Here is a 15,904-nt window from a genome sequence, read left to right on the forward strand (position 1 = left end):
GGGCATGTGCCCTGCTGGGAATCGAACTGTGACCTCCTGGTTAATAGGCTGACACCCACTGAGCCATGCCAGCCAAGCCATATCTGACAACCACTGAGCCACGCTAGCTGAGCCATATCATGAGAACTTAACATTTAAAATCTGACCAGATCATTTTTTTTTTATCTCAGTAGGATATAAGAAGTGCTTTTTGTGAGAAATGCATTTATGGTTTTGTTTAATGTTCTATGATTAAGAAACAAAAACAAATTTTTCAGAAAAAGAAAAAAGTATTTGAAACTACACCAGGGAACAGGGAAAACAATTTGGCTCTCACATGTAAAGGATAGAAATGCTAATGTTTTGGGGTTAGACTGAGTTCTGTCTGGAGAGGTGGGTTTCATTTACTTAGTTATGGGGCCAGAGTGGAACCTGGGATAAATAAGGTGATATCACAGTTGTCTACAAAACAAAGCACAGACCCTTTTGAGTAGATCTCCCCACCCCCCACCTTCCATCCTTCTTAAGAAATGCTACCCAAAAGTAAGTCCTATAAAGTCAACTGATTATGATGCCGGTCATCACTTATCCAAGAGTAACTCTAAGAAACAGAACTTTTTCAATGGGTGCTCTGTGAGTCTAAAGAAACTATCCTGATACATCAAAAGAAAGGTTTGGGATTGCTGGAGCACATCCACAGTATGCTTTTAAGTTACATGCCAAGAGAGAAAAAAACAGAAAACTATTTAAGTCCAACATAGCATGGGTGATCCCAATAGTGAGGCTAGATGATAGGGAATGGGAAAGCTGTGGCTTCATTAGCTTCACAAAAGGCTTCTGAAGAGCCATTTTCTACCGAGGTAATTTGGCTTTTTTTTTTCTTCTTCTTTTTTTGTCATACGCACCAGGTGGGTTTCACAGATGGAGAAAACAAAAAATGGTTCCTGGCCTTGCAACAATGGAAATTTTATATTAGAATGGCCGGCAATGAAAAGAGAAAGGTCAAAGGGTACATTCCTCTTTCTGCAACATGTTTCCACCAGTCGAACCTCACCCTTGTGATTAGCAGAGCTCAGAGAGCTGATAGTTGGACATGGGGAGAGGGCAGAAAAAGGAGGGAAGTTTTCATGGGCGTGTCAAAAGAATATGGTGTGAAATATTTGCAAAAGTTAACTGAAAGAGACTGAACATTGTCTGCCCCTCTGTCGGCCGGGGCCTCCTTTTTTCATTAGTGGGAGGTGTTCCATTCCTCTGGGAAGAACAGGCTCCTTGTTCTCACTTTGTTTTTACTTAAAGCTCTTTACTTTCACTTATTTTTAACCCATCTAGGGAAGAGGTGGGTTTCCTAGTAACGTAAGGAAATGGAAGGGAGAGAGTGCACCCCTCTTGTGGAAAATAAACAGGACTGAATGGGGCAAAAGTCATCTTTCCTCCTGAATAAAGGATGATGATGATGGTACGGATGGTGAATCTTTGAGACAGTAATGGCAGCATTTCTTGACCAGTGCTTACCCTAGGATCATTTTCCTGCATTGTCTGTGGAGAGACATCGGCGGCTACTAATCCTTTATTCAAGGTGACTGTCCCAACACATACACTTGACACCTTCAGCACAACTTCTTTCCCCTAAACTTTGACTCAGCTATCTTAAAGAAGACAGCAGCAATGTGATTCAAAGCCCCTTTAGTTTACACATATCTCTTCAGGCAGCTCCTAAGAATGACTAAGACTGGATAGATAAGAATCAAAATTCTAAAAGTAGGGTAACTACAACCAATATGAGGTTGAATTAGGAAGAAAACTTTAAAATGCTATTTGGAATGGAAATGTATATATATACATAAGCTATTTCTCAATGTAATTAAAAATATATAGAAATATGTATGTCAAGAGACCAATGTGAAATGAGTCTGCACATGAGAAGGTTTTGGTGTTTTAGTGGTAGGTACAAACTTTTTTCTAGTTTCTGCATATGAACTTGTCAACTTTTTTCACTTTTTGTAGAAAAATGATGTGGCTGCCAGAACTCTGTATTCAAGCCTTCTTATTATCATCCATTTATTCTTTAAAACCAACCTTTTTCTCCAACCCTACATGGTCTTTGTGTTTCTGTTGTTTCTCTTCTCAGAAATACCTTCTCTAGTTTCCCAGTTCTCTTTCCTACTTCAAATCCTATATTCCCTCAACATTCAGCTCAATTCCCATCAACTAAAAAACCTTCCAATCCTACTCCAGGCCATTCTGACCTCCTCAGCTCTGAATTTCTATATCACTTATACATTTATACCATACAATCCACCATTTTATTAACACTCTTTTATATTATTCTCCAGTTGTTAAATGGATATTTCTTCTTTTCCCAACCTTATAAATTCTTTTGTATTCTCCATAGTGACTAGACTAGTGTGTTTAGTAAAACTCAATAATACTTGCTGACTTGACCTGAAACCCTAAAACTGCTGCAATCATCAGGCCTCCCAATTATGATTTTATTCTCCAAAAACAAATTTGTCATCATTAATCAAAGACTACTGATGGACTTCTATATGGGTCTTGGATACTGAATTGAAGTACTAATGTGTACAACTCTGCAGAATGTCTATTCTTTATCAAAGGATGTTACCTTTCCAATTAATTTAGGAGTTAATCCAGCCACTGTTAAGGAACAGAAGAGTTCATACTATTTTTCATAACCACTGAGTGAATAATACCAAGAATATCTCTACATCTGATTGAAACACAAATAAAATTTAGGTGGGCAGAATGTAATTACTGAAGCTGGACTATGGCCAGGAAATTTGGGAGAACACTCCCAATCCCCAAAGATTACACGGATAATCACAACTGGTCAAAATCTCCATTTCCACATCCCTCTGTGAGCCCCATACCTCTAGCAAACTAAGGCCACTCAAGCAGTGAGAGTCACAAGGGGAAAGTTACATCCAGAGGTTTCTAAATAGCAAATTTGTTATTTTTTGAGAAATTCATGAGGTCTATAGAAAACACCTAAAACAAGTACCATAATGTTTCTAGGAGGAAATGCATCCTGTTTTGCCAACCAGAAGAATGACCATTAGCCATATAACCAGGTACTCATCCTTCTTACCATTAACCAACACTACAGAAGGACTCAGCTTTCCTTTGGGAAATGTGGAGAATGGTATAGAGTGTATATGTCTATGTCTCCTGCAGAATAAGGAGTTAAGAATGAACTCTACCTCTTACCTCATTTTTCATGAGACTGTTTTTTTTTGAGACCTCTAGATTATATTAGGCTCTTTTCTATACATGGCTGCCAGAAAAACATTATTTTAGTCAGGTCTTCCCCAATGACCATTTACATGGAGGTACTGATAGAATCTAAATTTGACTTTTTGGTGTGTTACACCACAACTCCAGGTTTCTTCTCTTTGTATAATAAGTGATAATACATTGACAAAGATTCATATCTGAGTTATGTAGTTAGGCTAGAAGATTACTTGGGGAAAAAGATGTCACTAATTCTGAGCCTATGAGGCTGTTTAAGGATAGTAAAAAAGAAAAACCACTTAGATAATATATATCTCACTATAAGATTCTTTCAAATTCACTTTAGGCTTATTTTGAATCAGACTGGTTTCTCATTGATTTCCCTGACCCCAAAAAACTTACTTCCTGATAAGCAGCAATAAAATATAACATGGCCAAATTCACTGTTTTATACCCCTGAATGACTGAGTTCTAAGATGCTCACATGCTCAGGTGTCCTTAATATGAAATGCTTTGGTGTTAATAGTTAAGACATCTCAAAACATACAGCTTCCGATTTCCTTACCTCTGACCAGTCCAAAGCCACCCACTGAGGTGGACATGGCAGGTTGTTGCAGGACTCTCTTTCAACGGGCCGGTGAGTTAAGCAAGCGCTGGAGTCCAGTGTCTTCTCCTCAGAAGGTCCCATCTTTCTGACGCAGAGCACTGCCCTTGTACGCATTCCACCGCCACAAGTCTTGCTACACTCCAACCAATCTCCAATGAACCACCTGCAGCAAGAAGTGGGAGAAACACAGAAGAGAATTTCCTCAGTGCAGCCAGAGATTTCCAGCTGAGTGAAAGCACTTTTGTCAATGGACTACATCCTTTTCCTAGAACAGCTGACATTTCAGTGTTGTTGACGTCACAAATGACAAATGGAAGAACTTCTAAGGAAAAAATAACTCACTGTCAGTTGCCTCCTAAACTGTAGTGCATGGGTTTCAGAACAGGCAAAACTACATTCAAGTAAGTAATGCAGTATGTATTTTTTAACCTCTTTGATTCTTCTCCTTTTTTATTAATTTCTAAAATGAGGATAATGATACAATTGTGAGACTGTTATGAGGATTAAATAAGGCAATATATGAAGCTGCCAGTCATGTGTTATAAATGTTTAACGACTGGCTCTTCATAGGAGGAAGGGGATCCTGATTTGTTGCATTTGCCCTTTTTTTATATGACTACTTTGAGTTACCACACAGACATAGTGAACATGAAAAGAGAAGACATGCTACTAATGGGGTTTCAGGAGACAGTGCTAGCTGGCCTCAGCACACCACAGAGAGCTTCTAACAGAGGGTCTGACCTACAACAGTAGCTGTTATTACTAATACACTGAGGTTGCTTCTTTCACAATTCAGGATTTTGTGCTAAAACTTAGAGATTTGTTCTGATTCCCAGACATGAACGTCAGGCTCTGTAGGAGATAGAGGGGCTTCCCTTCCTTATGGTGGTAGAGGAGGCTCAGGTATCCACCCTGAAGGCATGACAGTCTTAAACACCTGCAGGAAGAGCAGAGCCCTGAGCCAGCTCTGTGAAAACATCAGCTCCTTGCTTTGACCCCTTTACTCCTAAAAATAACTTCTACACAGCTAAAGAGGGAAGAAACTGAAATATCTGAACAAGGTGAACATCTCCCATTTATGGGTATACCACTCCTTTTCCCTAAAGTCATCAGAGAACTCTCATACATATAACTTCAGGACGTGTGTGTGTGTGTGTGTGTGTGTGTGTGTGTGTGTGTGTGTAAAACTTCCGCAGGACTCACTTTTGAGACACATTAATTGGTCCAAGGGGTGTGAATTATGATGCAAATCAGATCAATGACAATTTGGCTTTAGAATGTTTATATTTCAACTAGAGCAAAAGGGACCCCTTTCCTTTCTGGTCACAAAGGTAAGAGCTGCGGGTGGCCTTAAAGTGGAATTAGCTGGTTTGAAGGAATGCAGAGGAGCTAGAGTCCTAATGGTGTGTGCGCTCTTGATTCTAGCCATGCCTCAAGCTAGGTCCATTCCTGTAGTTCCCTGAGACTTGTCCTATAAACCAGCAAACCCTCTTATGTGCTAAAGCTAGCTGAAATTGAAGTTGTATTATTTCCAACCAGAGTCCTGGCTGACATATTGTTGTATTTAATTTAATAAATATATGCTGAATGCCTACTGTGTTCAAGGCATTGTGCTTTGTTTTAGAGAAGAAGAACATAAAACCCTGTGTTAGGAAAATGGTTCTCCAAAGTCATGAAAACAGCAATGACGGAACTAGGACTTGATTCCCTATCAGTTGCTATTTCCACCGAATTTCACTTTTAACAACAGCTAAATAGTAGAATCTTGGTCACATTTTCTTCAATCCATGACTATAAATCATGCAACTATCATCAATGGATATGCTCATGCATTTGGGTGGGCAACTACCCAGAGAGAAGAGTCTGAACACTTACGAACAAATTGCTCACTATTTTAGCAACCTTAGCTCATTGTGCCAGTTTTATATGTGGAAGATGGTACCTTAGTGAAGTCAGAGTATTAGGAGCCTAAATTTGAGCCTGCATTTAGCCAAATATGCCACAATGTCCTTTGCCTATTATTATTTGAATTATCTTTACTTATAGAGGAAAACCAGCATTTAGAGGTATCATAATTAACCAGATTCTCAGCTTCTTGTCAAAATCCAAAAATTTTCAACCTAAAATTGATTTAAAGTATAATAATTTAATCTTAAATTTTAAAAATCTGATATTAACCTTTTTTTCTAAGTCATTTTCCAGAGAAGATTTAAAGTGGCTTTCATCTTCTTTCTGTTTTGTTTTCCACAGATGAACATGATCCCAAGATGTTAGTACCATTTTTGGTAAAGAGGAAAATGTGTACTGAGAATAATAACTTGCATGCCAGCCAGAGTGAAACTCTGATTCAATTCGTAACAGTGATTTCATCACCAAGATTAGGGGATAAAACAGAAATGTGTATACTCAGCCACAAAATGTTCAGTCATACCACCTCCAGCCATGATCTCATTAGGTCTCATAATGTAAGAGGGATGGAGGCCCTCAAATTAAACACAGGTGCCCAGAATAACAGCAGTGATTCAGGGGGTGTTGCTGTTCTTTGTTGCACGAGCTCAGGGCCACCTCCGCCTTTTTATTCTCTGTCCTCTCCTTTATTGCCAACCATCTCTTAGCTGAGATGTGTCACTCCAGCATTTAACTTGGAATGTACGAAAGTAAAAGTATTAACCACCCTCCCCATTTCCCTTCTGACTGTAGCTCTGATTTCAGGCGTCATAGTCAGTTCCTGTTGCATCTTTATTGCTCAGAAAATCATCCCTCCCCATGTCTCTCCGAAGGATTAAATCACACTCCAAGTATTTACATAGTTTTGCAACTTTACCACTGCATCTCCTGTTTCAGTTTCTCCACTCCCCTGTCCAGTTGAAGACAGACAGCTTTCTTCACCTGCATTCTCCATGTATTTGACCCTCTGATGACATTCCCCCTACTTCTTTTCCTCCTCTAGATTCGGTGGTAAAAATCTGAACAAAAGTTCTCTCTGGGAATGTCACTCGCTGAACATTATCGTTATAGCCTGAACAATACTGGAGCTGTTTCTCCCTGAGCTGAAGACACGATGGTCAAACTGTCTTCATCCTCACAAGCTCCCTCATATCCATTAGACACTAACAATTAGTGGATTCATATTTGAGTGTCTGGAATAAAAGTGCTTGGTGCGGCCTATATAATTTAATTTGCAGTATCTGTACATTAATAGGTCAAATAATAATATTAATGGGAGGAGGAAATAAGAGAGACATTAGAAAAAAACTTTCCCCCAACTTTGGTTAACCAGAATATTTTAAAAGAAAGAACTCATCATAAAATCAGAATATTATTTTTGCTTTTTAACTTAAAGGGAAATGGCAGAGCACATAAAAATAAATTTATATTAGATATTTGGATTATGAGTGAAAGAGATTGAGAGGTTGAAATGCCTATTGAGATTTTCCAACCTTTATCCCAGAGTCAAGGGTCTAGTTATCAAAACTTTTTATAAATACCACATAGAAAAATGAAAAAGAATCTTCAGAATTTTACCGTAACATCTTTACTCAGAGAGGTTCAAGTATGTAACCTATTAACTACTTGTAAATAGTAAAACTTTCCTAGGTTTTAAAATAGTTTTTAGAACAATTTTCAAAACAAGAAGGTAGTTAAAAAAAAAAAGAAAAGAAAAATTGCTCTTTCCTCAGCTAATTGGCAAGTGAATCTAATATTAAGCAGAAGCCTCTATGCCCTAACCATTTTTCTAAATAAAAAAAAAAATCAATGTAATAAACATCTCTGAAATTGTGGCAATTGAGAATGTGTTGATGAAACAAAATTAGAAGTATTAAAATGCCAGCAGACATTTGATTTGTAACTTAGAAAGTTGGTGATGTCTGGTATAATGGGAAAAACATCACTAGAGATCAGCTACCCTCATCTATAAAATGATGGGAGTTGGCCTACATGATTTCTATAATTCTTCCTAGGTCTTAAATTTCCAAGTTTTATAGAGGACTCTGATGAATCTTTTTCTAAACTTAACCAATTATAATTGTCTATGGGTGAGGCACAATGAGTCAAATAATTGTTAAACATTCTACCATAAAAGATACTATTAAATTAAGCCTAGCCCCTTGGTAAAAATCTCTCCCCAGCCAGAGAATCCTTTAGCACTTTTGCTTATAACTCTCTAACTGCACTTTGCATATTTTGTCTTGTGCTATAATTATTTTTATATGAATTTGCCCAATTAGTTGTCCTTAGAAAAGGAACCATTTTGCCCAGTGTGCCTTCCACACTGACTTATCTAAAAACTGTCTTCTAATGCTTGGTCACAGTATTTCCACAATGTATAGCACTCCACTGTTTTCACCTTCCTGATTTTCTCAATTTAAAAACCAGTTTCATACTGGAATAAGATTCAGTATATAAGGATTCTTCACATGAGGTCATTTATAGAAATATTCTTGCTATTAAAAGACAACATGGTCAAAATTGAACTCTTGGCCTTTCTCTCTGGATTCCAACTCAGCATTACTTCTGATTTTTGGTGGAGCTTCAATCAGTCATGCTTCTTATCAATCATATCTTTAATATCAACTCCTTTCCCCTTTTTCAATTATTTCAACCTTTGTCATGAATTCTACCATTTTTCACTCAATGTCTCTAGAATTCTTGTTTTCTTCCTGTCCCATGTCACCTCACCATCTTCATTACTATACTCTTTCTTATAGAAGAATTGCTGCTCTGAGCATATTAATTTTTCCCAGCAAAGCTTCCTCTGGCCCTTCAAGATCTTCCAAATGAATTGTTGTTGTTGTTGTTGTTATTATTATTATTATTATTTCTCTACCAATGTCTTTTATCTAGTCTTTCTAGTCCCCTGTCATTTTCTTTATACAACAAATCTTATAGCCTTCTATTTTTTAATACTCTACTTATAAACTCTCTAATGTGACTTAAAGACATTTAAAATATCTCATTATTTGAAAAGATACTTTTTGATTAGAAAAATACTATTTAGGATTTTAAGTTAATGGTATTGAAAAAACAATAATATTTGAAGATAAATAAGGATCCTTTTTTCAAAGTAGAAAAATACATTTTAGATAGATCAAAGTGTACATTAAAAATTTTTGAAAGTATAATCTTAGACTGGATAAGGCCTTCCTAAACATTGTATCAATGAAAGAAATAAATTTTGGGGAGTTTTTCTATATAATATTTTAAAACTCATAAATAAAAATAGATCATAACACTATGAATAATATGGAAAACGTATGACAAACCAGGAAAATTATTTGGAGCACAGAAAAAAGAGTGAATATTCTTAATACATTAAGAGCTCATACAAATTAATAATAAAATAACACTTCAATAGGAAAATGGGATAGGCCATGAAGAGAAAAAGCAAAAAAGAAGTAATGGCCACTGGACATAATTTTTTAATGTTCAGCCTCATCAGCAATTTGATATACGAAATAGAACAGCAGTTAGATATCAAGGCTTTTTTTCCTATAAAATAGTCAAAGATAAGTTTTAAAGTAATAATATCCAGGGTTGTTCAGTTTAGGGAAATGACATTCTTATATACTATTAATGGGAGTATACATTCATATGTTTTTTTCTAGAGAGCAATTTGACAATGTGTCTGAAGGACTAAATTATATTTCCATTTGAACCAGAAATTCTATTCTTATGCATGTAGCATAAGGGCATAATTACAGAGAGCAAAGTTTTAGTAGCAAAAATGCTTAATGCTATGGTTTTGTAAAGGATTAAAAGCTAGGATACAACCAAAATTGTTTAACAGTGGGAAGCTAATTTAAATAAATAATGACATATCTACTAAATGTGGTAGAAGATATTTAATGTTCAAAATAATGTTGAGCCCTGACCAGTTTGGCTCAGTGGATAGAGTGTCGGCCTGTGGACTCAGGGGTCCCGGGTTCGATTCCGGTCAAGGGCATGTGCCTTGGTTGCAGGCACATCCCCAGTGGGGAGTGTGCAGGAGGCGGCTGATCGATGTTTTTCTCTCGTCGATGTTTCTAGCTCCCTATCCCTCTCCCTTCCTCTCTGTAAAAAATCAATAAAATATATTTAAAAAAAAATAATAATGTTGAGAACTGGCTACTTATATAATAAAAGCCTAAGTGACCATTATGGCAGAATGACCAGAACTACCAGTCACTATAATGCGCACTGACAACCAGGGACCAGACGCTCAATGCAGGAGCTGCCCCTTGGTGGTCTGTGCTCTCCCATAGGGGGAAAACCACTCAGTCAAAAGCCAGCTCACAGCTGATAAGCACAGCGGCGATGGTGGGAGCCGTGAACCGAGTGGTAAGGAGCAGTGAGCAGGCGGGTGGTAAGGAACGAGGGCCTAAGCTGGCAGTTGGACATCTCCGAGGGGTCCTGGACTGAGAGAGGGTGCAGGCCACGCTGAGGGATCCCCCCACCATGCACGAATTTCGTGCACTGGGCCTCTAGTAAAGTATAATAAATATTATTATACATTTTGTTATATACACATGCCTATGCAGACAGAAAAAAGTTGTGAAATATATACATCAAAGTATTAACAGTGGTATTATAAGTGTTTTTAATTTTTTTTACTTATCTGCATTTTAAAATCTTTGTTTTAATCTGTATTTTAAAAAAACAACAAATACAATTATCACATCATCTGAAAAAACAAAACACCTATCTCCTTTCTTCCACACTCATTTAAAGTCTTACTGAATTCAGCCCACGTGGCATGGCTCAGTGGTTGAGCATCGACCTATATGAACCAGGAGGTCATGGTTCAATTCCTGGTCAGGGCACATGCCCAGGTTGCAGGCTCTATCCCCAGTGTGGGGCATGAAGGATTCATGCCAATCAATGATTCTCTTTCATCATTGATGTTTCTATCTTCCTCTCCCTTTCACTTTCTCTCTAAAATCAACAAAAAAATATTTAAAGTTTTTTTTTTAAATAAAGTCTTACTGAATTCAATAGTCTTCCTATAATTTTTATCTCTATAATACCAATGTCTACTGGGAATCATATACAACAACCATTCTGAAGACTTAAGAGTTTTTTTTCACAGTCTGAATTCAAAGGAATAAAGAACAAATTTAAAAGAAACTAAGAAAAAATGAACTAACAAAGAGTAATATTTTAAATGTTCTTTAGTTCTTCCACCCCCAAAAAAACTCAGCCTAAATTTTCTTTTTCTCATATTCTCTTTACCTTTCTTTTTCAAATCCCATCCTCTCACCTTCAAATTTTAAAAAGTTAATAACTTTTTCAGAATTCAAAAAGAGAAAACCTAATTTTAATTATGTATGTTAATTCAAATATGCCAATTATCCTTAAAGTGTCACACACACACACACACACACACACACACACACACACACACATCCTCATGTAATAGCCAAGCCTAAAATACATGGGATGGAATGACCAACCACTGAAATCTCAAAGGACGTTTGAATAGCATTTAAGCTTTAACAAATAAAAAAGCTGAGGCCAAAATAGAACAGGTGTGACCAGACCCACTCAGATGCCTTAAATGGCTGATCAAATGCCAAACATAATACTTAAAATCCTGAGTGTCAGGCAATTAAGTTGATGGGTTGAGACTCATAATTATATGAAAATATGTTGAAGTTACTGAAAACTTCAAAATTTGGCCCAAGGTTTTTGAGCATCGTTTTGTTTTATATAGTTTTTCAGCTTGAAATAAACTTGTAATTGACAAAAGAGAGGGAAAGTGAAAAAAAAAAACACAATATCTTGTCTTTACAATATGTATCATAGGTCATATTTATATATTTTCCCATGTCTGGATTTTAAGGAATAAACTACATAGAGATCACATTTCATAAAGAAGAGACATGAAAATTTTAAATTCTTAAAATAAAAACTTATATCGCTCTAGACTCCCTGTGTCCTTAATCGGTAGCCACTGCCCTGAACAGTTTCAAGAGATGAGTTGTAGTGAATATCAAATATTCAGGCAAATATTGAGTTTGGATAATGAAAGTTCATAAGGCATTACTGTTTTGGAACAAATATTGAGAACAAACATCTTGCTTTAACTATAATGGGACCTAAATTTCTTATTCATTGTAAGTCCCAGGTTTTTGTAACTAATTGTAATCATTTCTAGAAAAAGAAATTACTTAGATCCTGGGGCATATAAATTCATTTGCTTACTCTCTCTTTCTTTATCAAGTTCATGTTGAAGTAATTAGTTAACCAGGAGGACAATAGTTACTCTGCAACAGGAATGCAATGCCATTCACACATGCTTTGTCTTGCAGTTGTCAAACAGGCAAAATCCCTATGAAGATCAGTATTTGCATGATCAACTCAGAATCCATGTCTTTTTTTCACATAGTCACTGCCTTTTGCTCAAATAAGAAACCTTTGTGTTCTTACAGATTATAAAATGTGGCTCACTAACAGGAGGACTCATATTTCTAAAATTTTAATTCTTTGAAAGTCATCGTTAAGATGAATGATTCTCTCCTTGTGCCTCCCTTTACAGTGAGCTATAATTGCTACATCAATCAGCAGAAAGAAGCTGAAGTACACCTCTGTGCCCTACACTCCAAAGATAGGATGCCTAGGATGACAGAACTTAAAACTGGGCCAGAAATTAAAGCACTGATATGCCAATGCAGAATATTTTTAAACCATGTTCAAAGTCTTTAGACCTTTAGAATAAATACCTGGAAAATATTGAACTGCACATTTTATCTACTATACTTTATTGAATCTCAGATGTTATTATTTTATGTACCATTAAGAAAGAAAAAAAAATGCCCTAACCGGTTTGGCTCAGTGGATAGAGCATCGGCCTGCGGACTCAAGGGTCCCAGGTTTGATTCCGGTCAAGGGCATGTGCTTTGGTTGCGGGCACATCCCCAGTGGGGAGTGTGCAGGAGGCAGCTGATTGATGTTTCTCTCTCATTGATGTTTCTAACTCTCTATCCCTCTCCCCTCCTCTCTGTAAAAAAATCAATAAAATATATTTAAAAAAAGAAAGAAAAAAATAATGCTGATTATTAAGACACAATCAGTTGCAAGATAAATCCTAATGTCAGAGATGTTAAAAATATGAAAGATTTGTGCTTTAGCAACTGATGAAATATAATTTCCAGCACTGTGCCAGGATCAACCACTGAAGTTCCTGCTTTAGAGGAGTTAACTGAATCCTGTGCGTAAATAAGCATCTTTCCTCATTGAAAGGCTCATCAAAATTCTACCCGCTGTGATGTTTTATCCCCTTTTCTCTGTTTAATTTAATCACATAATATGAATATATGTTTCCAAATGTGAACATCCAATGTTTTTCTTTTTGCACTTGAAGAAAATAATTCTCACTTCTTTTACTTACTCAGGTGAGCAGGGCTCAATATTGCAGCGTCTTCGCTTTTCAGGTGGCTTAGTGTCAGGGTCACAGTAATTGTCCTGGACAATAGAGCTGTCATCCACTCTTTTGCAGACCACCTCCTGTTTTTGGAAACCTTGAGAAAAGGAGAACATAATGAATTGAAGAGTAGTTTACCTTCCAATAAGTTAGGTATGCACAGCTTTCCTCTGTGAGGAATCAACCTCACTGGATCGCTGCTGTCTTTCTGTTCCAAAAGCACTTGACTGCTTCTCTAAAAAGGGAGAGAAGTCCTGGTCATTATACTGCACATTTAGGCAAAATTATTGTTCTCATGTTTATTAACATAACTGTTTTCAAGTTCAGAAAAGAAACTATTGGTGATTTTAAATAATTAGCAGTCCCATGTGTATAATCTTCTTCATGCTTTCCTTAAAAAAGAAAAAAAAATCTTCATTTTCCCCAAATATCATCAGATAAAATGTGTGAATATCCATTTCAATGCAAAACAATGGTTGTATATCTATTTTAAAACAAAACAATAGGGGTGCATTTACTTTTCGATATTTGTAGGACAAATCCAATTAATTTAGTCTTTGTTAGGAGCACATCACATTCACACATTTCATTCTTTTCTTCCATTTATATATTTGTTTTTCGAACAGCCCACAAAGTCTAGAATTTAAAGATCGCAGAGAACTTTTGGACTACAACCCATTAATCTACTTTAACGGAGTTGGGCCCATTGATTATACCATTGTTAAACAGATGCTTACATATTCCATAAAATCTGAACTTACAGAATACTTATCTCATTCTTAAAAACTCTTATAAATGTTTGCCACAGCTAAAACATTCTCATTATAAAATATGTACAATTCTAAGTATGATTGTTATTTATTGGCAAAGACATCCAACCACAACTTGCTCACATGTCACAAAGTACAAAGACATACACAACACACACAGACACACTCTGATTTGTGAACATCCCTGGTCAATAGACTTTATGTAGGCTCAAAAAGAAGAATCAAAAGAAGCAAAGATAAGTCTATCAAAATGTCAGAGAAAAGGTCAAACGACAAGAAAAGATTTCAGTTGATATAGAGGTAGCAGGTTGCTCCTGGAATTGGAATAAAAGCAGACGAAGCTATCCCCCTACTCACCACTCTGTCTCAATAACCAGGTAGGAGCATGAGCAGTACCTAGGAAATCACAGCTTCACACCTAGCTAGCCTCACACAAACCTCCAGTTTTGCCTTTTTTCTATTACTTTTAATAGTAGCCTAAAGAAACGAGTTTAATAGCAAATTAAGAAAATCAATGTGAAATAGGATCGTTCAGTAAAGGAAACTGTCACCGAAAGAGCTGCACACCAAATGCTCCCCACAGGTCCCTTAAAAGTCATGGACTTGTGAGGTGGGAGTGCCTCCATCGTGTTCTGCACACTTTTAACCAAGTTGAATTTAAAGATAAGAAATCCCCTGATCAGGAAAAGTGTTAAGTGCTGTCGTCTCTGGTGGCGATCAATTGAAGAAGGTGTATTTTATTGTTTGCACTGACCCCAGGCTCTCACTGATGACCTTCAACAAGTTTTTAGGCTCTCCTAAATTTAGAGGTTTAAAACACAGCCAAATGACTTACTGACAAAATGTCTTAGAGTATGTGTTGTATTCATCCCCTCCCAACTCCTAAAATAGGCCAAACATCTCAGTTTATGGGATAACAGTTTGGAATTTTTTAACTATTAAACTTTAGATTTTGGGGGGAAGAATGATTCACATCCAGGCGTAGCTGTGATCCATTCACAGATGTTTCACAATATTCATCAGATATCTCCCTGTTATGTCATTCCAGTGGGCAGATATCTAACTAAGTCCATCTGATCTACCTAGACAAAAATCTCTACCATTAGTCACAGGATTCAACTGCCAACTGCTACAGTGGCTCAGAATATCCATACACCCGGGTTCAAGTTCCTATCAGGGAGAGCGAGGGGTTCTTTTTATTGGTTAGCATGGCTCTTTTTATTCCAGTCATTCAAACATGATTATACTTAGAGTAACATTTTTACCCAACATTTATAAATATGTTTAATAATAAATACAATGTGATTATACTTGCAAGAAGAAAGTTGGCATTCAACTTAGTATATTGCTTGTTTTTCAGAAAAGGATACTACAAAATGGAACTGATGTTGCTCTGTATCCATGGCAGTAATATTAATTCAGTTTCTTCAGGTTAAGATAAAAGTCTACTTCCTTTAAATTAATCCTAGACATGTTGTTTGGTTATAATTACATTAATTTTTAAAGTAGCCTTTAATGTAAAAGCAAGGCCTCTATAATTTCTATCACAGATGAGATGTTAGCTATGAGAGGTGAAATTTGTATTTCATTTTAAGATAGATTTTAGCCATGTATTTGAAAATAGTTAGCTATATAACATTGTTAAAAATTTGAAAAATACACAAAACCAGAAAGAACAAAATAAAAATTATCCACAATTTTATATCTTTGTTGTAGACGTTTCTTTTTAAGGCTATTTTGCATAAAATACTTTTGGAAAAAAATTAAGCACAAAATAGTTTCTGGTGGGATCCAGTGATTAGTTTAAAGTTATGTAGTACATAAACCAAAAATGCCAGTTAAATGTGGTCAGCAGGTTATTCATTCATTCATTCATTCACACAGAATAGTTATTAATAC

The 15,904-nt window shown here is 36.3% G+C and overlaps 1 protein-coding gene across 4 annotated transcripts in view; it reads right to left on the minus strand.

Annotated features, from left to right (window-relative positions):
• ADAMTS6 (ADAM metallopeptidase with thrombospondin type 1 motif, 6) overlaps positions 1–15,904 on the minus strand; it is a 229,492-nt gene that overhangs the window by 29,892 nt on the left and 183,696 nt on the right. For all 4 annotated transcript variants that reach the window (XM_014549006.1, XM_014549001.1, XM_014548999.1 and 1 more), the window contains 2 exons: positions 13,203–13,332; positions 3,794–3,998 (listed from right to left, as the gene is read on the minus strand). In XM_014549006.1, coding sequence (XP_014404492.1) covers positions 3,794–3,998; positions 13,203–13,332 — 335 coding nt within the window. The remainder of the gene's footprint in view (positions 1–3,793; positions 3,999–13,202; positions 13,333–15,904) is intronic.

The sequence above is a fragment of the Myotis brandtii genome, unplaced genomic scaffold, assembly GCF_000412655.1.
Source record: "Myotis brandtii unplaced genomic scaffold, ASM41265v1 scaffold115, whole genome shotgun sequence".
NCBI classification, from domain to species: domain Eukaryota; kingdom Metazoa; phylum Chordata; class Mammalia; order Chiroptera; family Vespertilionidae; genus Myotis; species Myotis brandtii.